Source organism: Schistocerca cancellata, chromosome 8 (assembly GCF_023864275.1).
Source record: "Schistocerca cancellata isolate TAMUIC-IGC-003103 chromosome 8, iqSchCanc2.1, whole genome shotgun sequence".
NCBI lineage: Eukaryota > Metazoa > Arthropoda > Insecta > Orthoptera > Acrididae > Schistocerca > Schistocerca cancellata.
Genome location: NC_064633.1, coordinates 548,352,410 through 548,377,762, shown reverse-complemented (window position 1 = coordinate 548,377,762; position 25,353 = coordinate 548,352,410). Strand labels below are relative to the sequence as shown.

Here is a 25,353-nt window from a genome sequence, read left to right as displayed (position 1 = left end):
TCTCAGAGGTGTGTCCTTTTTGTGTATTCTTGGAAGCATATAGAGCCTAGGTAGTGCGGTAGCACATGGCCGAAGTTTCTTTGCTGTCTCTTCTGTAAAAGTACTTTGAAAACATTGAATCGACGTGCACTGCATCTGGCTGGTTGGATCCATCGTCACCATCTTGTAAGCTGCATCGTCTAGGAGTTTGTACAAGGTGCACAACGCCGATAGGTGGCAACAACGGTAAGTAGCGGTCGAAAGAAACAGATCGCAGACGTCAGGCAGTTAGCTTGTACCTCAGTCAACATAACCTCATTCAAACATTAATCAATTTGTGTCTGCATCGTAAAGGTGTTCTTTATTGAAAATGTCAGTTTACGAGCCTAATTCTCATTGTTACTTTTTTGTTTCACTATGAAGGAAACAGCAGCTGAGTCTCATCAAATGCTCTCAAGTACGTATGGTAAGGACGCTATTGGTGAAAGAACATGTCAAGAGTGGTTTCAACGCTTCAAGAACAGTGATTTCAACTTTGAAGACCAGCATAGTGGTGGAAGAGAGAATGTTTTCGAAGATGCAGAATTGGAGACATTGCCAAGTGAAGACTTGCCTCAAACTCAAGAAGAATGGACACAATTAGTGGGAGTGACACAGCAAGCCATTTCAAAATGTCTCAAGGTTACGGGCGTGATTCAGAAAGAAGGAACTTGGGTCCTGTGTGAGCTGAAACCAAGAGACGTTGAACGGTGTTTGTGAACAGTTGCATCAGAGGCAAAAGCGGAAGCGATTTCTGCATCACATTGTGACCGAGGATGAAAAATGGGTTCATTACGATAATCCTAAATGCAAAAAACCATGGAGTATCCTGGCCATGTTTCCACGTCGACAGCCAAACCGAATATTCATGGCTCCAAGATCATTCTCTGCATTTGGTGGGACCAGCTTGGCGTCGTGTACTATGAGGTGTTAAAACCAAGTGAAACAATCACAGGTGCTAGTTATCGAACACAATTAATGTCTTTGAGCAGAACATTAAAAGACAAATGGCCGCAATACAGTGAGAGGCACGAATAAGTGTTTTTGCAGCATGACAACGCTCGACCCCACGTTGCAAAAGAGGTCAAAACGTACTTGGAAACATTAAAATGGGAAGTCATACACCACCCGCCGTATTCTCTAGACATTGCTCCCTCTGACTATAACCTGTTTAGATCAATGGCACATGGCTTGGCTGACTAACACTTCCGATCTCAAGAAGAAGTCACCAATTGGATCAGTTCGTGTATTGCTTCCAAAGATGAACAGTGTTTTCGACGCAGGATTCGTACACTGCCCGAAATGTTGGGGAAAAAATGATGGAAACAAAGTTGTGCACCTTGTACATCTTCTTTTTGTATTCTGTGACTATTAGTAAGACAGCTACGTTCCCTTTGTCCACTGGAAGGATGAAGGTGGAGTGCAGACTGAGGACCGCCACTCGACTACCCCCACCACTGCAGCCGCACATTGTGCGGACCATACACAGGGTTGATGGAAGGGAGAGATGACCGATTTCACACCCACTGGTCCAGGATGTCAGTCACTAGGAGTCACCTGATTATGATGATGCCATGTTATCCCATTGAAAATGAGTTCTCCAATGATCAGTTGATCTGGTTGCATGCCTGAGAGACTTTTTCTAGCAGCATATTCGATGGGAAAACCTACAAACACACAGAATAATTTTCCTCATGACGTTCTGCAGCAAATTAATGAAACTTGTAAATAATTCAAAGCTTGAAGGACACATGAAATTAGGACCCTAAAAGAGACAACATCCAGCTTTTTTTAAATTTTATTTATTTATTTATTTTTATTTAAAAAAAAAAAAAGATGTATGACGGTTGAATGAAAAGTAATGCCTCCACCTTCGTTATTGGGTTTGGATGGGAATATTTTAATAAATCAAGCACATGGAAGTCAGATGGTGCTAAATCTGGACTGTATAGAGGATGCCATATGGTGGTGAGATTCAGTCTATGAAGTTCTCCTGTGGAGGCACATGAAGTGTGTGGTTTGGCATTGTCATGGTGCAGGAAAACATTTCTCTTTTCCTTTCGGACCCTTTTTAGCCGTCGTTTCAGAGTTCGCAGTGTTGTTGTGTAACGCTCTGAATTTATTATTGTTCGACAATCAAGGAAATCAAAATAGATAACACCATCTGCTTCCCAGAACACTTTGTCACGCAGGTCAGATGTTTCCGTCTCAACATCTTTAAACATACTTGCCCAGTGACGCACAGTACTCACATCAACACAATCACCATAAACTGCTTTCATTCTCTGATGAATGCTCTTTGGAGTGACACCTTCTACTGCCAAGAACTCAATGACTCCACATTGCTTAAATTGCATTGACCTACTGTCTGCGCAGGGTTCCATACTTTACACTGACAATGTAACAACACAATCATTCAATGCTAAGGCTTCCCGCCCAGTGGAACTGTAGAGAAGAGGCTATGAAACAAGCAAGTACCTGCTGCATACCAGTGCTGCCAACTGTTAAAGAGTTGGGAAGGTGGAGGCATTACTTTTCAGTCTATCCTCACATCATTGTGCTTGGGGTCCTGCGGGAAACCATCATCAAGTCTGGGAACCTGTGGTAAAGAAATCCGCTAGTGGCCTCTGTTGCCCAGCTATCTTGCGTGACCCCTGTGGAAATGGGGATGCTGGTTTTTCCACTTGAAAAGAAATCAGCTGTGGTTAAACCACCATGGACCATGGCAACAGATTTAAACAGTTTTTCATCAGTTCGCATAAACCACAAACTATGCGAACACAAAATTGTCAGTAGCGTTGCACAGTAAGAAGTCATAGGCCTACTCAAAATTCTGTATAACATGATTCCTTTCCAAAAACTGTCAGGCAGGCTGATAAGAACTTCCCCAAAACTTATGCAATGTGACAATACTGTAAAACTTGAAGGTAATATATACGCTGTGTGTTGCCTCTGCATGTAGCAATTTTATCGCCACGATGTCCAGAGCCTCAGTAATGAACAGCTTAATTTTGAAGTTTATAACCAGTTTAATTCTGTAGCTGTCAGCAGAAAAACAGACTGAAATATGTCATGACGAGTCATGATAAGACATCCCTTGTTTGAAGCTTCTCTAGTTGTTGTGGCACAATCTTGCTTCCTAGCCATCAGGACTCTTGATGTTACCTTTGTCAGAGAACACTAAACATTGTAGAATGTAATAAAAAAAAAAGTAAGAAATAAAAAAAAAGTAAGATTTAATTTGAGTATTAGCGGCATAAGGGCGAATTTCAAATGTATCTCCATCTTGTTGTTGTTTTCAGGGCCTTATATGCCCACATTGCAAAACCAAATATAATTTTTAGGTGGTTTAGAACATTGTCTTTCTAATGAAAAAAATTACACAATGATCTTTTTTGTAAAAGCGAACTAAATATAGTCATTTTGATTTTCTTAGAAAATTACAGTTGCAGTTACTTCCAGAGGTATAAAATGCTGAACTTTTCCAAACGTTTATTTTTTTTTTGCCTACTTTGCTTGAAATTATGCGTATGAAAATTGCTCAAGAAATCTGGTTTTATTATTTTGCTTAAGGAGTGCAGCAAGTTGTACAAGATGGCACAGTGTTATTTCTTTCAAGAAAATATTGGTAGAGAGATTATTCCCAAATTTGCCTAAAACTCAGGGTGTGCACTTTCGATAATTGTGCTATGGGGACAAACAAATGACTATATCTCTGGAAGTCTTATATTGGTGAAAGTAAAACTTTGTCACTGTTCATTGGCAACATGTGCACATTTCACATAAAGTTTCAGCAAAATCCATGATGTTCATGTGGGAACTTCTTCTGGAATTAGACAATTTGGGGTTGAATGGCCCTATTGTTATTAATGAACAACATACTATTCCTCCCTTAAAAAATGGCCACAAGATAATCCTGTCTATTTGGTTATTCCACTGCTCTCTTAGTCTTCTTCTTCTTTTTTTAAAGTACTTTTTATAGATATATTTGTGACACCCATCTGCTACAACAAAGTACATTGCACCCATACGTTTAGTTTTTAGGTTTCCTTGGTGTATGTTGTTGGGAATTACAAGGAGAAAAATAGTGTTAGCCAGTAAAACAGGATTATATCATGTAGCTACAGTAGTGAAAGCATGAATTTATCTAACTTAGTAGCTCAGTCTTGTTGGAGATAAATCTTTTGTTTTGTTTCAGTGAACGTTATCGTGATTTAATTGAAGCAGCAGATACTATTGCTGATATGAAGGCCACAGCTGAAGGTATAGTGTCACACATTGATAAGATGACTGATAAATGCAAGCAGCTTCAGGAGCAACAACTTCTGGGTTTTACACCCTCATCCAGCACCAAATCTTCGTCGGGGTATGAGTCCATTGATGCCTTATTTTAATGTTAAATGTATATAAAGTTAACAATATTCAACAAATCAGCAGTTGTAGAGTTAATACAGTTCTGATATGAAGAAATAAGATCTGTAAGAAGAGAAATGAAAGCAGTATTTATTACTAAATGTTTGTGATATGTCTGAACAAAATATTTATAAATAAAAACTAAGTTTTGAGATTTTTATCTCGCCTGTGCTTGGTTTCAGAATTTCTCTCTTGGGCTAGGTAGACATTTTGCCTGACTATTCTCATTTTTAGCGATCTATTTCTGTGGGGCTCTCTGAAAGGAACATTTCGTGTCTAACTGCAATTTAATAATGTAGGGAAAGATAGATTGCTACTTACTGTAAAGAAGACACGTCGAGTTGCAGACAGGGTTGATCATAACTAGAAATGTTGGATGCACTTTGAAAAATTGCCATTAAAAATAATTGGGGAGAAAATCATGTAAGTGGTGTATACATTCAGGGCTCAGTTACTTATCAGTTTTCTTTACTATTGTGGTTGAAATATAGCATGACATCTGTGTTGAAAGATATGCAGTTCTTGAAGTTCTACAGTAAATGCTGGAAAGTTGCTTTAAAGAAACATATTACTTGTATTTATATCCTAGTTTAAAGCTATAAATTAAATTTGGAAAGAGACTTAATAACTTTTGATCTACCACTTATTACCCAGTGGAAGTTCATATTTACACACAGTCAAACACACTCACTAGTGTTGGTGCTGATTGATTGATTGATTTATGAGTAGTTGTTCAGGTTGATAGGAAGGGGAGAAGGGGAAAGTGTGTGGCAACTGGGAAGAGGGTAAGTTGTGTGTGAGTCAAACAGGGAACTGGGAGATAATGGGAGGCATGTTAGAATTTGTGGTGTTATTCACCTTATGATGTACATTTGAAATCCATATCGTTTGTCTATAGGAGATACATCAAAAATTTGCATTACAGTTGCAATAGTTTTTACACTAATAAATAATAATATACATTAAAATGATATTTCTGTGAACAACTATATATAAACTTGTGGGGTATGTAACAAGTTGTTGTGTCTTCAGTCCAAAGACTGGTTTGTTGCAGCTATCCTGTGCAAGCCTCTTCATCTCCAAGTAACTAATGCAACCTACATACCTCTGAATTTGCTTACTGTATTTATCTCTTGGTCTCGGCCTATGAGTTTCACCTCCCACGCTTCCCTCCAGTACTCATTTGGTGGTCCCTTGATGCCTCAGACTGTGTCCTACCAACTGAGCCCTTCTTTTAGTCAGATTGTACCACAAATTGCTATGTTCAGTACCTCGTCATTATATGATCTACTCATCTAATAGTCAGCATTCTTCTATAGTGCCACATTTCAAAAGCTTTTATTCTATTCTGTTCTTGTCGAAACTGTTAATTGTTGTATTCAGCTCAAATTACCAGTTAGCCCTGCATGAATTCATCCACTGAATAATAGCATTTCAGTATCAGTGCTTCATATATCATTATTTAGAGTGGACCTAAATTAATCTGTATTAACTTGTTCCCTTTTAATCATAAGTTTTCATTCCCGTGTATTGAGATGTCTGGGCAAACAGTTTGAGACAGTGGTTGGGAAGCATAATAGATTGGGTACTCAAAGCTTTTTCATTTTCCCATTCAGTTATGCTGAAAATCCTCATATATTTCCAAACATGACTGACGCTCTGTCTGTAGGCACGTAAAGTTATAAATTCCATGACAAACCTAAATTTTCAATAACTTCTTAAATGCTCTTAAGAATGTCACATCCAGCTGTGTGCGTGTGACATCTGTGTGTTCACAGAGCACTAAAGAATATGCAACGAATGTTTCCAAATGTTTTATGACCCGACTCTGAATGTTGCCTGCCATAAACAGTGTGTGGTGCATGATTGACATGTTTGATAACAGCACCACATGAAAATGTCTGTCTAATGTGGACATAAATGTTCAGCTGCAACTGCTAAGTAGACTTTTAATAAATCACCGTCCATGAAAGATGCATGGACTTTGCTAAAAGTTGTGTAATTTTGTAGCTCTCCTGAACAATAACTTGCTTGATTTTTCTTGCTCCTCTTCAGAGAGCTTCCTTTTAGGTTTCAAAATATCTTGTACATACTCAGGTGCTTCACATTTTCCTTTTCTGTTTTCTCTGATGTGTTAAGAAAGGTAGTGCCTTTGTAAATTGAAATTCCTAGAGGTATTCAATTTCTTATGGCACAATAAACATTTTGCGAACCCATCTTTTTGTGGAAAAAAATAGAGATTCCTCACACTGTTGATTGAAATGCAAAGGCATTGTTGGTGTTTTGCAATCCTGATGCTATTAGATGGCACCAGTGTCAAAACTAACCCTCCACTTTTTCACAGTTGGCTCTTCTCCTGTGTTGTTTTGACCACATGATGTGCACGCATTTCGCTCACTCTCCAGCACACTGCAGCTGCTCTACTTGTGAGCAATAGTGTGTTGTTGAGCCCTACTCTAATATATGTTCAGATGCATAAATGCTGACAGTGAAGCAGATGGAACAGTTGTTAATCTTAAAAAGTATATTCTATAAAACTGTACACTACCTGAGAAAGAAAAAAAGTGAAGGTAAAGAAGTATCGCAGTTAGGTTGATTGCATTCCACCACTATTTTCTCTGTTTAATCTCCTCACATTCTTCACAAAGCAGGTTTGATTCTGAAAGTTTTAGGTTGCCACCCTTAATTGTTGTAAATTATTTCCATTTTTCTCACAGCTGCTGCAGTTTTAGTAACTGATAAGCTGGGGCCTATAATTTCCTGACTAATTTGTCATCTTATTATTAAAGTTGAAAGATTTTTATCATTTAATGCTACTTGAGATGAACATATACATGCTGCAAAAATGTGGCTTCTGTGCAAAAAAAGTTATTTGCAGCCAGACCAAAGAAAGGACTGCAGATACATTCTTTGTTATTAGTAATCATTAAGAATAAATTTGTAATTTGTGTATACTATGTTTCAGATCTGCTTCTAAGAGTTCATTCTATTCAGTTGCTGTTCAGATAAGAGTATTGATTGTTATTCCCGAACATATATGGATAGCATTTGATGAGGAAAATTACTTACGGGCGGCTCAACTTTTTCTTTTTGCAAGGCACCTGAACACAGGTATAAATAAAAGAAATATCAATATTAGTTGTTGTGTATGAGCTTTTTCTTTTATGTTGAAAATTATTTTATGTTAAACTTGATATTTACCACTTACAGCTGTCAATTTTTCTACTTACTGCAATTGCAATTTTGAGAATTCTTCACTTTGTTGCAAAAATCACAACAGCAAATATGCAAAATATTAATACAGCTGTTATTACACTCTTCAAACAAGCACAAGCAGTGTCCTGGTTACAAAGTAAACAGATATATATTGAAATGTGTCAAAACCATTAAACTAACAAACTTACATTCTAATGCTTGTATTGTCCCTCTGGACAGTAATATTATTTTAAGCCCCTTTCATTATTCTGTCTTATAACCTTTTCTTGGTTTTATCACTGACTCATGTTAATGAAGTGCAATCTAGAAAAGAACTACCATTGTAATGTAAGTAGAACAAACATGTAGCAGCAATAGCAGTATTTTGCAAGTTCATACTTTTCACTATTTCCTAAACAGCTGGCTGTATTATTGAGAACATCATTATTGTGTGTGGCCAGTTATGTTTATCCTCATTACAGAAAATTAACACCTGCTAAGAAAGTTGTCTTCAGTGCCTATTGAGGGCTGACTTCAAATGCAGAAAAATTTGTGTATATATAGTGTGTGATTGAATATGTATGTTGTCTAAAACATTCAACGTTAGTGAGAAATTGACAACAAACTTGAATGATTTCCAAGTTTTCTTACTCAGTAAAATTCAAGCTCTCTTTTGCTGCTACTACTGATGTATGATTCACAGTAAATAATGACAATACACTCAGAGTGTACAATGTTACAGCCACATTTAACACAAAAAATCTAGGCATATGTCTCACTTCAACTCAGATCAGTTTTATTAACAGAGAATTTATTATCAAAGTTTGTGCAGCACATGCTATATCTTTTTTTTTTAATGAACTTTCTTGTTTGTAGGTCTTCAGTTACAGTCTGGTGGAGATAGTGGATTGTCAGGCAAGCAGATAGAATACTTATTCCCAGTGGTAGAGCGTCAATGGAGCACTATAAGTGACTTCCTCCCAACCATATTGAAAAATTGTGAGGAAAAGATACAGAAACAGGATGCTACAAATGATGTATGTATTCATTAAGTAAACATATCTTGTCTTCCATGTTCTTCATGGGTTGTTCACCACCTTTTTCTCCCTACCTTCCCATCCTCTGTTCACCTTCCCTCTTCCCATCATTTTCATTGTTACTATCAATAAACTATAATAAACTTCAGAAGCTGAAAACGTGCACTTATTCACACGATGTTGACACCCTCTCTTGAGGCACAGCCAGTACATTTGCTGGAAAATGTATTGGCTTTAACAGGTCATTATGTTTTGTATTATGTTTTTTAAGGTGTTTCACAAAAGAATTGAATGCTGTAAATGTTACCTGATGTTGTATGGGACTGCCACCATCTCTTTCTCACTACACATGTTCTGAAAATTGTACATACCAGAGCATTTGATTAGATCAGGTTGCACATTTTTAAGTTAATTTCCAGTGAGTAAAATGGGCAACAATGATATTCTGTAGAGTTTCTGTGATCTCTTTCAAACTGCAGTTCTTGTAAATGTTTAGCATACCTGTTGCTGGACATGAAATAAGATAACTTGTTTTGAATTCTAGCTGTGTACCCATATAGTACATACAAGAGAATAATATTTACACTGAAGAAAAGTATATAAAACAATTTTTAGATTATGCATAGTGTTTTATTATATGTAATCATGTAGATTAATGTGAGCATAATTCTTGTTTATTAAGGATATCGTTATTGCATTAGTTGCATCATTTTAAATTACAGGAGTAATATGCATACAGGGGACAGGCAAAATAATGTGAACACCTGTACTTGGGAATGATTTATTAATAAGGGGTTGGACCTCCATTTGCCCGTAACATAGCTGTGATTCTTCTTGGAATACAGGCATAAATGATTGTATAGTCTCCAGTGGAATGTTACACCACTCTTTGATCAGAACCTCTTCTAACTGCTGTAGTGACGAGGGTGCCGGGTGGCAGAAATCTGCTCTGGAGTCTGCACTCCAATACTGCCCACAAGGGTTTGATAGTGTTCCAAGTCTGGGGACTGTGCTGGCCAGGGAAGACGCTGCAGTTCAGTTGCGTACTCCTCATACCATGATTTTACTGTCCTGGCTGTGTGAACGGGTGCATTATCATCCTGAAATATGGTATCATTGTTGGGGAACAATATCTGAATCATGGGGTGCACCTAATCACCTAAAATGTTCACACACTCATTGGCTGTAACACGGCCATTGAGAGTAATGATGGGACCAGCGGAATAGCATGATATGGCTGCCCACACCATCACACTTCCACCTCCGTGCTTAACCGTTGGAATCAAGCAATCAGGCTTGTAGGCTCCTTTTTGGCATTCTCCAAACGTAAACCTGGCCCGATATTGGAAATAATGAAAACATTGACTCGACGGATCATATGACGTGTTTCCACTGATCAGCCATCCAGGATTTATGCTCCGGACACCATGTTTTATGATTTTTACATTGATTGTCGTCACTGATGGTTTTGGTACAGCAGCTCATCCATTAATATTTGCTTTATGGAGTTCTCGGCAGATAGTGTCAAGAGATACGGGGTCTCAATGATGGCTACTGATCTCTGCAGTCACTTTAGCCACCGTAGCTTTGTGTTGTTTTGACACAATTAGTGTTAGCGTACGACGATCTCTCTCATTTAGTTGTGGCTTGCACCTACTATTACATTCACGTGATGATGTCTTTCCATGTTTTGTGTATGCTGTCGTGACTGTTAAAACATTTGTTCTTGAAATATTCAATAAATTGTCTGTCTTGGTTACTGATGCTGCAGCTAATCAGGCCCCTACAATCTGCCCTCTTTGGAACTCTGTTAGGTCTTTCATTGCATGTCAACCTCGGCCTCTGAACGCAAATATGAAGTGTGCACTACTTGTAAACAACCTGCACCGATGCCTAGTCTGTACTGAACACGCACAGTCCAATACGATGCGTGCCTTACCTGCGTTGTTGACCGTCAAGCACAACCATCCCATTACTACCACTGTTCACATTATTTTGCCTATCCCCTGTATGTCCTGTTATTATTTTAGTACTGTCAATTGGTATTTGTTGTAAATGCATGGTTTTAATCCAGATGCTGGACTTTTACCATAATATTACCCAACTACATTCTTCATGAATTCATCATTGTCCACACCAGTTGGGCCTATGGTACAACATTCATACTTCTATGAAGAAAAGATGTAAATACTTTGTGAATAAATGAAACGTTACAATTAGCCTATAGGATCTACCAGTCAGTGGTACACATTTTTTGGTGTTGAGATGTGTGATTCTGCAAATTTTTTAAACCACTCAGTTGATCAATGTTTTACTTCTAATTATCATTTATCTTTGTAGGAAGTGGCAAAAAGTCTTTGTGCTTTTGCTCTCCTTGAAGGTCTCAGTTCTCAGCAACTTCTCACTAGATTTTTGGAGCTACGCACTCGAGCACTGCAAAGGACTTTCCAGTCAGAATCGTATACTAGTGTGAAAGCCTGTGTTCTAGATAGTGTCAAATTGTTGGTACAGACTTTCTCTCTTCTGCAAGCCTGTTTTGTAGGTAAGTGATCTGCATTCCAATTCACACTACGATATTTATCATCCAGTCTATTTAATTTTATCAGGTTATTACTCAATGAAGCCATCTGACCTACTGGCTGTAGTAGAGACTGATTTGGTCACATGTTACTTCCTTGTTCCAGTTTGAAGTTGTTACATTATTGTAGTTTATGCTTTGCTGCACAAGTTCTGAGCTGCACATCAAGTGAATTTGGCAGGCAGATGTAAAGAACTCATTCTCAGGCTCCTACACCCACTATTACCTCTGCTAGAAATGAGTGACAGGTGTCATACATTGTAATATAGAATTATAACAGCTGCATCCTATTTGTGTTATGTTCACTGCTGCTGAGCTCTGTGTTCATACTTCAGAGTTACTAACATAATCATTTCTGACATTATTGGTGTTGTGTAAATTAGAAACAAATTGCTTAGTCATTCTTTTAATAGTTAATTCCAGTGAAAGATAACCTTGTTTGCATTTATACATGTGACAGGAATGTGAGGTCTGTTGATCTTTACTCATTGTGCAGAGCTTTTCTTCTACAATTTTAGCATGACTGCAATATTCTTATTGTGTAAAACTCTTCTTCTGTAGCCTATTGCACTTAAATCTGTTTGATCAGGAGGTAATCACAGTACTGATTGAAGAGTAATCATTGCCTTGTATGTGGCATTTGATAATCCACATTAACTCCCTCAGTAATGTTTACTATGAAGGCATAGTGGGTGTGACACTAAAAATCACTTCTTTCATCTCTGGCACTGGTTTGTTAATAAGAAAAGTGGCAGTTTGCACTATGGTTGAGAGTCCACATGGAAACAGCTGGTTCCCTTGTAATTGGCTGGGTGAATGAGTTCAGAGGTCAAAAGAAGGTAAGGGCATAACACCTCTACCTCCAGTAGGATCATGCCTGTAAATCACTGTGGTTTGATGACAGCTTTAACCTTCTTTTATAGTAAAGAGCTATTTGCAATCTTTACATCACTTGAGCAGGAGAGGCACAATAGGAGCTATTGGATTGATATACCTGGTAGAGAATATTATTAAAATGAAGAATGAGTCCCTTTTTGTATTAGAAACACATGAGAAGTTGAAGTATTCTGCTGGATACCAAGGCATTTAGGGATCCATAGAAACAAGCAAGCAGACATAGCAGCCTAGAAGGCTTGTGAAGAACGCACGATAAGGCGGTTTCATGCTGCTCCTACAAGATGGTTTTTTTTGCTATTGTGCCAGAAAATCATGCACCAGTGGAGGGAATAGAGGGTGAAAGTGATAAACGGTAATCTATTGTTGGAAAAACCAGCTGTCTGGCTATATGATTACTCCTTCCAGTCACAGAAATTATGTTGACCCATCTCCATATAGGGCATTGATATGTGACCTGTTGGTCTGGGTATGGCAATAACCAACTGAACTACTTGTGTGCGAATGTTAGATAATCTGTCGTTATAGCACACACATATTTTAGCACTCGTAGACCTGTAAATAACACATTTGTTTACAAGATGCATGTTGATGAGAAGCGTGTCTTTGAGTTTTGTAAATTGCAGTGAAGTCACTGTTCCATCAAAATAGGCTTCACGGACAGCAGTATGAACATCATGTAATCAGTTCTTCTCATAATGGCACAAAAGATTTGTGGCCATGACATGGTTGGCACTGATAACTTCTTGCGTCTTAGGAAGCGGTCATCTTCAGACTTTTTGCTTTCAAAATTAACACAAGGAGAGATATGTCTTCAGTAAGGCAAAGAATTTTTCACTTTCTAATTCTGTGGAGTGTCATTAAACAAACAACTGTTGATACCAAATGAAGAGGGCATCTGGTGGCTGGCCCATGAACTAATTGCAAGCTATAATGTATAGCAGATAACTGTCTTTTTTTCACTAAATCAACCATCTAGAGAGAAGTGGTACATCACTCAGATACTTTTGCTGGAAAATAAACATGACATGTTCTTCTGCCAGGTTGTCAGTCATTTCTGGATGTTAGTAGTTGCGTTTAACGTTAAGACTGGTTTTGAGGCACTTGTGGAAGTGGCATTTCTTGAATTAAGTCTTCCGGTTTTACCCTGACATTTTAGACAGTAGTAGTTTTACTATCTAGTACAACATACAGTGTTCATTCTCCTCTTAGGTCACCCAATCTGGGCCTTTGTAAGGAGCCTATAGAGATGGTTTGAGATCATCTGTACACAGCATAACATACATGTATGTTTCCAGGCCCCAACGCACAACAGGCCCCAATGCACAAAGGTGGGTGCTGTTCCAAGTCTGAAGGCTCCATATTGATGAAAGCGTGCAATGCGGTTTCTCAGGCGACAAATGACATCTGATAGGTCATGGTACGGTAGCTGCAAAGATCTCAAATTGATAAATTCGTTGGGCAGATGAAGTATTTCACCGATATGAGCTCTACTGGCAGTGAGTCAAAGTTCATTTTGTATAAGCAGTGTGAAGGCCAAGTTAAGACCATAGGTATTGCAATTGTCCAGCGGGTTATGTGACATTAATGCAGCCTTTATAGTATGATGCCATCGTTCAATAATACCATTGCTTGCTGGGTGATAGCTGGTTGCTTTGTGATAGAGAGTGTCGCAGAATTTGTCGAGTTGCTTAAATAACTCTGACTTTTACTGTTGGCCAAAGTCCATAGTAATGTGCTGCAGACAACCGAAACAAGAAACCCAATTTGAAAGGAAGGCAAAGGCTAGCATCTCTGCCAATATGTTGCCAACTGGTGTAACTTCTAACCAACAAGTGAAATGATCAATGCCTGTCAGTAGATAATGTTGACTATTCGAAGGTTGAAGTGGATCTACAGTATTAATGTGCACCTGTATGGAGCACATCTTTGTATTTGGAAATTCTCCAGTGGGCACATGGACGTGATGGGCTGTTTTACTTCACTGGCACTGAAGACATTCATGAGACCACTCATGACAATTGTTCTGGAAACCAGGCCAGACAAAATGTTTCAGCACCAGTTGAGTCAGTGCTCTAACACCAGCATGGCATACGTTGTTGAGGCTGATGAAATTGTCTGTGGAAACTGGGTGGGAGAAATGGATGAGGCCAACCACTAGAAATGTCACAATGTAATTTGAAATCAGAACCAGAGAAATCAACAAACTGTAATTAAAGGCTGGACAATACATTGTGTAGTTATTTCTGGAGTTCATAGCATTCTATGCCTTTGTGAGCTGAACAAAATCGATAAAATTTGTCACTCTGTTAACCTATGACAGATAGTCGGTGACTATGTTGTTTGTACCAGAAATGTCATGGGTATCATGTCTGAATTGAGTAATAAATTCCGGGTAGTTGTACTGCCTAATGAATGCATGTTGTTTTGCTAGAAAGCATAGATAAGCAGCTTGTGAAGGGTAAATATCCTGAATTCTCTGGCCTCCAACTATTGTCGAAAGTACCTGGTTGCTTTGTACATAGACAGGAGCTGACAGTGATATGCACTGCATTTCTACTGATAAGTGGAGAGCTTTTGCATGAAGGCAAGCGGTTGCACAGCCCTGTCAACTTGCTGATGCAACGTTGCACCAGTATCTCTCTGATTGGCATTAACTGTTAATGTGAGTGGTACATTCAGTGCTTCACTGCATTAAAAATTTATCTCAGCTGACCAGTGGATTGGTCCAGTAGGTGCTGCATTTAGGGGGTTTTTGCAGTGTGGCTGAGTGGAGCCGATGTTGTTGGTAAAAATTCCAGCCATGGGATCTCGATAATAGCTTCTGCTTTCTCTAGTAGCAGCAGTGAATCTGCAGGTAAAATTAGATGGCCCAGAAGAGTCATCTGAGGTTTGCTGAAAACACTTCGCAGTTTTCAGTACCACGCCATGCTGTTATGGGCATTTGAAAATCTCCACCAGTTGTTGCTGATGCTGTTCTGCTGTGGCAGGAAAGATGATATCATCCAAGAATGACAAGCAGAACAACAGTCCCTGCAACACAGAGTAAATGACTCCCTGCCATGATTGAGTGTCATTGTGAAAAACCGTTGTCATATAAAGATTTTCAAACAAGCCATGTGGAATGATTATAGCAGTCTTTGGAATGTCTTTGCTCACCACAGAAATTTGCGTAAAAGCCTTTGCACAGTCCAGAACACTACAAAGTTGCATCACTCAGAGAATAATTGAGGTCTCTTTAACAGAAGCACTGGTTAACTGTCCAGAATAGTTGCTGCATTCAGGGCACGGTAATAGTCATATGGGCGTCAAAAGCCACTCTTTTTCGGTGCAACATAGGAAGGTGAAGATCAAGGATTACAAGACAATCAGGAGCTAAATATCTAGGATGACATGAAATTGGTGGACCGCTGGTAGTTTTGATAAAATGAGTGCGGTGCAAAGGATTTCAGTTTCAAAAATGGGATCAGTTACCATAATTTTTTTCATTTGATACTACTTTCTCTACTGTATTGGTTGTAAAGGAAATTATAACAATTCAAAAAACAAGGATGATGTGACTTACCAAACGAAAGCGCTGGCGGGTTGATAGACACACAAACAAACACAAACATACACACAAAATTCAAGCTTTTGCAACCAACGGTTGCTTCATCAGGAAAGAGGAAAGGAGAGGGAAAGATGAACATCTGACATCTCTGCCCAAACTCTTTGCCTTTACAAATATCTGCTTGTGTCTGTGTATGTGCGGATGGATATATATGTGTGTGTGTGTGTGTGTGTGTGTGTGTGTGTGTGTGTGTGTGTGCGCGCGCGCAAGTGTATACCTGTCCTTTTTTCCCCCTAAGGTAATTCTTTCCGCTCCCGGGATTGGAATGACTCCTTACCCTCTCCCTTAAAACGCACATCCTTTTGTCTTTCCCTCTCCTTCCCTCTTTCCTGATGAAGCAACCGTTGGTTGCGAAAGCTTGAATTTTGTGTGTGTGTTTGTGTTTGTTTGTGTGTCTATCAACCTGCCAGCACTTTCATTTGGTAAGTCACATCATCTTTGTTTTTATATATATTTTTCCCACGTTGAATGTTTCCCTCTATTGTATTCAAATTATAACAATTGTATGATTTGAAACCAGATCGTAAGTCCCATTTTATGAACATTTTGGGCCACTGCACTAGGCTGCATTCTGCATGCAAGATCTTTACATGATGTGAATTATACTGTTTCCTTTCACTTATGTGACAGATATGGGTATTCTAATTTGCCTACTGTGGATGACAATGAGTTCCAATGAGCTCATCAAATGCTCTGTGAAATGGCAAACCCATTCTACAAATTGAAGTTAAGCTGAGGTTCCACTTGAACAAATACAGGGCTATTACAAACGATTGAAGCGATTTCATAAATTCACTGTAGCTCCATTCATTGACATATGGCCACGACACACTACAGACACGTAGAAAAACTCATAAAGTTTTGTTCGACTGAAGCCGAACTTCAGGTTTCTGCCGCCAGAGTGCTCGAGAGCGCAGTGAGACAAAATGGCGACAGGAGCCGAGAAAGCGTATGTCGTGCTTGAAATGCACTCACATCAGTCAGTCATAACAGTGCAATGACACTTCAGGACGAAGTTCAACAAAGATCCACCAACTGCTAACTCCATTTGGCGATGGTATGAGCAGTTTAAAGCTTCTGGATGCCTCTGTAAGGGGAATCAACGGGTCGGCCTGCAGTGAGTGAAGAAACGGTTGAACGCGTGCGGGCAAGTTTCACGTGTAGCCCGCGGAAGTCGACAAATAAAGCAAGCAGGGAGCTAAACGTACCACAGCCGATGGTTTGGAAAATCTTACGGAAAAGGCTAAAGCAGAAGCCTTACCGTTTACAATTGCTACAAGCCCTGACACCCGATGACAAAGTCAAACGCTTTGAATTTTTGGCGCGGTTGCAACAGCTCATGGAAGAGGATGCGTTCAGTGCGAAACTTGTTTTCAGTGATGAAGCAACATTTTTTCTTAATGGTGAAGTGAACAGACACAATGTGCGAATCTGGGCAGTAGAGAATCCTCACGCATTCGTGCAACAAATTCGCAATTCATTAAAAGTTAACGTGTTTTGTGCAATCTCACGGTTTAAAGTTTACGGCCCCTTTTTCTTCTGCGAAAAAAACGTTACAGGACACATGTATCTGGACATGCTGGAAAATTGGCTCATGCCACAACTGGAGACCGACAGCGCTGACTTCATCTTTCAACAGGATGGTGCTCCACTGCACTTCCATCATGATGTTCGGCATTTCTTAAACGCGAGATTGGAAAACCGATGGATCGGTCGTGGTGGAGATCATGATCAACAATTCATGTCATGGCCTCCACGCTCTCCCGACTTAACCCCATGCGATTTCTTTCTGTGGGGTTATGTGAAAGATTCAGTGTTTAAACCTCCTCTACCAAGAAACGTGCCAGAACTGTGAGCTCGCATCAACGATGCTTTCAAACTCATTGATGGGGACATGCTGCGCCGAGTGTGCGCAGAACTAGATTATCGGCTTGATGTCTGCCGAATCACTAAAGGGGCACATATCGAACATTTGTGAATGCCTAAAAAAACTTTTTGAGTTTTTGTATATGTGTGCAAAGCATTGTGAAAATATCTCAAATAATAAAGTTATTGTAGAGCTGTGAAATCGCTTCAATCATTTGTAATAACCCTGTATATTATGTGGCAGTTAAAACTAAGGCTGAGGTGGTTTCTGCTAAAACAATGAAAAGGCACCAGCCCTGACTCCAGTGTGCATTTGATTTTAAGCCACAGGAAGCTTTCAGATGGTAATTGGTGATTTGTTTAATACAGCTGTAGCAACAGCTTTCTGAATTGTGCACAAAATATCAGCCTGCATTGCCTTACTTAAGAAATAATTAACCAAAATGCCTGCAGTTGAAAATGACGTGAGGAAAACCCAGTGTGTTTTTGTTCAAATATTGTGTTTCCCTAGTGTTTCACGTGCTATTAACTCTATCTGTATCCCTACTAAACTGCCTGGTGTCGAAAGTGCAGATATATTTAGGAATCATCACTGGAGATTTTCATTAAAAAAACAAGCAGTCACAGGTGCTAAGCTATGATGTTCAATTACTATGGCTAGATGACCAGGATCTGCCCATGACAGCAACAATTTTGGAAACTCTGGTGTACATTCTGAGTTGGAAACAGAAGAAATTCCAGAAAGTGTACACCTAGAAGACAGTGGCTGCCAGTGTTGCAAGTATCTGATAATCCCAAAACACAGCAAAGAAACAGCAGCTGAGCAAACCTATAATTGAGACAAGACAGCCAGATCATCAGATGAAAGAACGATTGAAGTGGCCAAAAAAAAAAAAAAATCGCTGTTTAAGTTTAGCACTCAGAGTAAAGCTAAACTGTGTTGCAGTTAATATAGTTGCAGCATTTATCCTGCACAATATAGCTGTCAATACATCAGATGATGAGCCTGAAACAGATGACTTTGTGTTTGTTGGGAGAACAGTGTACAAAGAAATTCCAATACATACACAAAATGAAGCTAACAGGGGTCACACCACAATGAGGAAAGCATTTATTTGTTAATTTATTTTTTTCTTGAACGTGGATGCATTCCAGTAGGGCCAGCCATGCCAGTCTTGACAAGGCACTGTGATTTGTATGAACATATTAAACAAGCAACACAGCAAGCACATTGCATTCGCTGTAGACGTATGATTGGCTGGAGACTGACAGCTACAATTGTGACTCATTAGAATGTCAATCCCAAAGTTACGTTAATCTTATAAATATCTATTTGACACACTGTGTCTCTCTATTTGGTAAGTAGTGGTCTTATCCCCACAACTTAAGTATTTTCCACCCCATTTTTAAACAGAGCTGTGATTTCTTGTTTTTAACATTGAAGTAGTTTTTACATATATTTTTGAGTGTCACAGCACTTTATTCTTTCAGGTACTTTAGAAGATGGTGTTATGCACGAAGGACTTATTTACCAGATCTTGAAATCAATTGTAGGGCAAGATGCTCCTCCATCCATCAGTCTCATTGATTTAAGAGACACCATTGGCTTTAAATTGTTACCATCAGTCATTTTAGAATTCAGGTAATGACAATATATCATTGCAGTATTATGAGGGTATTATCATTTCATGGTATGACTTGTCACACACAAAAAAGTAATTAGAAAAGTTTAAAGTTTATTTTACTTTCCAACTTCTGGAAATTATTTTTGAAATCTCTAATTTCTAATTATTACATTAGCATACTAATAGATACAGCATTGGCAAATAACCACCTTCAATGAAACGAATCAGTATCACACTTCACATTAGTGATTGAACAGAATTGAACTAATGGACAACATAAAATATGCTCTGTTAATGTGAGTTGTATAGAATGCAAAGCAAGATTTTAATTATAAGTGGGGAAGCTTCTCTGAGCGATATAAATGATGCAACAGTGGATTTGATTACATAGTTTACAACTGGTCTCCAGTTACAATTCACAATTATTCTTACAACAACATGTAAGTTAGCTAGTGTTGATAGTTTGCAGTGGAGCAAACATGTTCTTGCACATCTGTTGTGTGTGTGATGAACTCAAAGTGTGGAGTCCTGAAAGACAAATGATTAATGTCCACACAATCTTGTTTTGCAGTCGCTGGAAACTGTGTATGCGAGTACAGTACTGTGTGTTGCATGAAGACCTTGGATACGTAATGCACATTCGTAAACAGTGGCAGTATAACTTCTTTTCTATATGTGTGTAATTTGAAGTTTTCCACTACTGTGCCAATGATGTTCATTTGCACCACAACTGAAGCAACTCTTGTCACAAAATATGTCACACATTCTGAGCCCAATTGCAGCATTCCAATTTAAAGTCCAAACACAGTGTAAAATTTGGAGCTCAAGGAATGGCAGAGCAGAGGACATCTTGCTTGGATCAGAAACTCCTGTTAACAATGCCGTATGCCTTTTGTGAAGAGCAGGAAAGACATTCCAGGTTCCTGTCTTCTTTTGGATTGAGGTGCCACTGTGTCTTATCCACTGTTATAAATTTGGGGGGGGGGGGGGGGGAGGCTGAAAATTTTACTAGATGGCCTGCATCTCTCTGTCCACACTTACAGGTTGAGTCATCTGTGTTGTGCTAACTATACACCCTTTTTCTGACATGTCTTATCTGCAGTTAATTTTCTGTGGTATGATGCTTAGACATTACAAAAAAAGAAAAGGCACCTAACTTTACTTGTGCCTTTCTTTTTAACTCTTCTGTACTTTTACTTCTGTTTTAATCCCATGTATAGTACCTTCACCTATTGGACCACAGCAAGTGGGGTGGGAGTAATTGAATGAGTGTCATTTTATAGGTTTCCTCAAAACTCTGTGACAGCAATTTTTGACATTTTATCCACATTTGTTTCTTTCAGGTGTTGTCCATATCAATTTAGGCAGGCTACGAAAAAATCTTATCTCCATAGTCTCAGATGTTATTGAGTTTAGCATATGTTAAAATGAAGGACTAAGTAAGGAACACACATTTTTTTCTCAACAAAAAAAAAAAAAAAAAAATAATAATAAATAAATAAATAAAAAATCTGCTCCGAGATACAGCTCTCCTGAGATGACACTGCGCAAACCATTTGGAAGATGCAAAATTTGGAAAAAAATTTAAAATGTTGTATCTCTGGAACAGTTCTAGATTATTATTTTTTTTTTATTTGAATGATAATTGCTTTATGATTGCAAAGAAATCCTACATCTGTCAAAGCTCTTTTACTATAGCGTTCTGTATTTCCTTTATAATTTATCGAAATTTTTTTTTTAATGCCAATTTATAAAATTTGATTTTTTTCTGTTTATTAGTACCATATAGTTCTACATTCCCTGAAAAGGAGAACTTCCACTTTTAGGTTGAACAGGTTTCATAAACAATTGAATTTTTTGCCATACATAAAACCTGTTTTATTACCACATTATCTCATAACAGGCTCATAAAAATGAAAACCTAGCCTTATTTAACATAATTTTAGTTTTGAAAAATGAGTAAGACTCATTTTAAATGGTTCCAAAATATATGTGAAAGGTCCAAAGGTTTCAATTTATATAACTTCTGTGCACTCTGTTTTGTACTGAAATTACCCAGTCCGTGAACTAAAAATGTGTTCCACTGCTTCAATGTCTTCCTTTGCTGTAGAGTGACACCTTCCTGGTGAACCAATAAGAACTGGAGCACTTACAATCTTCAAAACATTGTGAACAGGAAGTGAGCACTGATGGTGTTGTTGCTGTCCTTCAGGTGGAAGTCTATATCCAGCAGCTGGTCCATGGGGTACCATAAAGTTCACTACAGTTTTGTTTAACTCATAACTGGTGTCTATAATATGTGCAATCCACCATTCACAGTCATACACACACGCCACAAACATCCCCCTTCTCAGGTTGTGAATCTGAATATTATCCTGTTGTTTCTGAAGTGTTGGCCAAATGAACGAAATTTCTTCTTTCTTGCTCTTTAAAGTGTGTGCAATATGCGTTCACCCATCACTTTGAGTTCAAAAATGTATCTTCTGAATTCCTTTCACAGTAGTAGTTTGTTTGTACAATTCATTGATTTCCTCTTTGGACAAAAGAATGAGGGCTGTGGATGTGTAAGATTTCACGACTCTCGTAAAATCCTCAGCATTCTGAATCGTAGCTGTATTGGGTCTGGAAAGATTATCTTTTGTAGCATGGTGCTTTAGCAGGCTTCCTACACCATCACAGGGCCCCTTCCCGTAACCAGTGGCACTGTATACCCAGTCAGTTGGCACAAGTGACTGGGTTTTTTTGTTTGTCTTATATATCACTCTTTTTATGGATAAGCAAATAGTCAGCACACTTCACTCTCCTGTGGCCCCAGTCAGAAGACATTTCAGTCATTTTCACAAAACACACTGTGACTGCGTTAACTTCCAAACCCCTCATGAAAACACAGAAATTACTGAATGCTCTCAGATTTCTTAGAAGCCTCTAGAGTAAACAAATTAGCACTGAACAACTACAATACAGAAACCTGCAATTAACAACCACAACAAAGAAACTGACAAGAAACTAAAACAAAGTGTAAAAAATATCTGCAACAATGAAAGTGGAAAGAAATGACTGCAACAAAGAAAGTGATAAGAAATAACTGCAACAAAGACAATAGAAATAAACATTGTAACAAATTAGTAAGGAACAACTTCAGTGAAGACATACATTACCCTTGAAAGTACTAAAAAAAACTCCATTACAGAGAATATAGTACTACATGATACTAATCAACAGAAAAAAAATCTAACTTTCCTGGCTTGGCATTTTTGAAAAAAAAAATTTTTTTTCTGTAAATTATAAAAATAATTCAAAAGGTGACAGTAAAAGAACTTTGACAGATATGTCCAAACGGAGGATACCATTGCAATTTAATTATCTTTCAAATAAAAAGAACTCTAACAAAATATCTAGAACTGTTACAGAGATACAGCATTTTAAAAATTTTTCCAAAATTCGAATCTTCAAATAGGTATTCGCAGTGTCATCTTTGTTTGTGCAGCACTTGGCATGATTGCTTATCATCACTCATGATGAACAATATAAGGGAGAATAATCATTCAGCACGACACACTGTGACTGAAATAAAAATAAGCAGTAAGCTTTACAAACACAGTGTAATGTGCACAGAAAGAAGATAAGAATGTCACTGTTTCATGATGGCTGTGAATCATGTGGTACGTACGCTTCAACGTGCTTCTGCACATCCGTCCTTACCCCACCGTCATAACTGCTTTCCACTCTAATAGATTATATTTTTGTACTGAATTATCTTTCCTTGCACTTATACTAAGGTAAAGACAAGCAGATTAGTAGAAGTGAGCATTATTACACACACACACTCACACACACACACACACACACACACACACACACTGTGTGTGCCAGTGAGAACAGGGGTTCCTTTTCCCATGGGTGAAGAGAAATGGACTGTGAAAGATTTTAGGGTACCCAGGGGATTAAGAGTACCCAGCACTTGGCATGATTGCTTATCATCACTCATGATGAACAATATAAGGGCACAATAATCATTCAGCACAAGACACTGTTACTGAAATAAAAATAAACAGTATGGGTGCTAGTCAGCGGTATGTAGCCTGATAATATATTTTCTTGCCATCTTCCTTTCTTATCTCATTATGTTTCAAAAGAAGCCCAGTGTGACTATTTTCATGTTCTCTGTGTTAACCACAAATTTCATTATTGATTTTTACAAAATATGCTCTGCCACTGACCCTATCACAGATTATTTTTTTATCACATTTGCAATTTTTATATTGGACTACTGTTGTTCCAGAAGTAATTTTGTTCATGATGAAATACCATCACAGCATAGTTTCAAGTAAGTGCTTCATGGAGTTCTTTTGACATCGGGTTTGTCAGTGTCAAGCTTTCGATGACCTCCTCCATTTTCATCGTTGGGAGATTATATTTCAGTAGGTCGTTAGGTTCTTAAGTTGGTTGAATTATATCCTGGAGAAGTTGCATGGTCACAGAACTTCCGTATACTATCAGAGCTCATATCAGTGTGCATGACTGAAGAATATTGGTAGTGATGTTGATTTCATTAGATGGTGGATGAATAAGTTGCATTCTTTGTTTATTATCATCTTCTTTCCTTTCTCAGACCTTAGGTCTGGTTAAAAATGGAAAGTGACGCAGACCTTGATCAAGCATGACTTCCTTTTAACTGTACGGCATATGTTACATTGCATTTAGGAACTTTCGGGTTATTGAACATGTATCAGTAATTATGGATTTCTGTAGTTGTATATATATGTTTGGAGATGACTCCTGTAGTTGATAGTATAATCGGTATAATGTCAACTTTAGCCTGATGCCACATATCCTTGACTTCCTCAGCCAGTTGGATGTATTTTTCAATTTTTTCTCCTGTTTTCTTCTGTATATTTGTTGTATTGGGTATGGATATTTCGATTAGTTGTGTTAATTTCTTCTTTTTATTGGTGAGTATGATGTCAGGTTTATTATGTGGTGTTGTTTTATCTGTTATAATGGTTCTGTTCCAGTATAATTTGTATTCATCATTCTCCAGTACATTTTGTGGTGCATACTTGTATGTGGGAACGTGTTGTTTTATTAGTTTATGTTTTATGGCAAGTTGTTGATGTATTATTTTTGCTACATTGTCATGTGTTCTGGGGTATTCTGTATTTGCTAGTATTGTACATCCGCTGGTGATTTGATCTACTGTTTCTATTTGTTGTTTGCAAAGTCTGCATTTATCTGTTGTGGTATTGGGATCTTTAATAATATGCTTGCTGTAATATCTGGTGTTTATTGTTTGATCCTGTATTGCAATCATGAATCCTTCCGTCTCACTGTATATATTACCTTTTCTTAGCCATGTGTTGGATGCGTCTTGATCGATGTGTGGCTGTGTTAGATGATACGGGTACTTGCCATGTAGTGTTTTCTTTTTCCAATTTACTTTCTTCGTATCTGTTGATGTTATGTGATCTAAAGGGTTGTAGAAGTGGTTATGAAATTGCAGTGGTGTAGCCGATGTATTTGTATGAGTGATTGCTTTGTGTATTTTGCTAGTTTCTGCTCATTCTAGAAAGAATTTTCTTAAATTGTCTACCTGTCCATAATGTAGGTTTTTTTATGTCAGTGAATCCCCTTCCTCCTTCTTTTCTGCTTAATGTGAATCTTTCTGTTGCTGAATGTATGTGATGTATTCTATATTTGTGGCATTGTGATCGTGTAAGTGTATTGAGTGCTTCTAGGTCTGTGTTACTCCATTTCACTACTCCAAATGAGTAGGTCAATATTGGTATAGCATAAGTATTTATAGCTTTTGTCTTGTTTCTTGCTGTCAATTCTGTTTTCAGTATTTTTGTTAGTCTTTGTCTATATTTTTCTTTTAGTTCTTCTTTAATATTTGTATTATCTATTCCTATTTTTTGTCTATATCCTGGATATTTATAGGCATCTGTTTTTCCATTGCTTCTATGGAGTCACTGTGGTTATCCAGTATGTAATCTTCTTGTTTAGTGTGTTTTCCCTTGACTATGCTATTTTTCTTACATTTGTCTGTTCCAAATTGCCGTATTTATATCATTACTGAATACTTCTGTTATCTTTAGTAATTGGTTGAGTTGTTGATTG

At 38.1% G+C, this 25,353-nt stretch overlaps 1 protein-coding gene across 3 annotated transcripts in view; it reads left to right on the top strand.

Annotated features, from left to right (window-relative positions):
• The window catches only part of LOC126094496 (conserved oligomeric Golgi complex subunit 1), a 135,392-nt gene that overhangs the window by 16,844 nt on the left and 93,195 nt on the right, over window positions 1–25,353 (top strand). For all 3 annotated transcript variants that reach the window (XM_049908904.1, XM_049908905.1, XM_049908906.1), the window contains exons 2-6: window positions 4,217–4,384; window positions 7,397–7,542; window positions 8,503–8,663; window positions 11,004–11,205; window positions 19,103–19,253. In XM_049908904.1, the coding sequence (XP_049764861.1) occupies window positions 4,217–4,384; window positions 7,397–7,542; window positions 8,503–8,663; window positions 11,004–11,205; window positions 19,103–19,253 (828 nt within the window). The remainder of the gene's footprint in view (window positions 1–4,216; window positions 4,385–7,396; window positions 7,543–8,502; window positions 8,664–11,003; window positions 11,206–19,102; window positions 19,254–25,353) is intronic.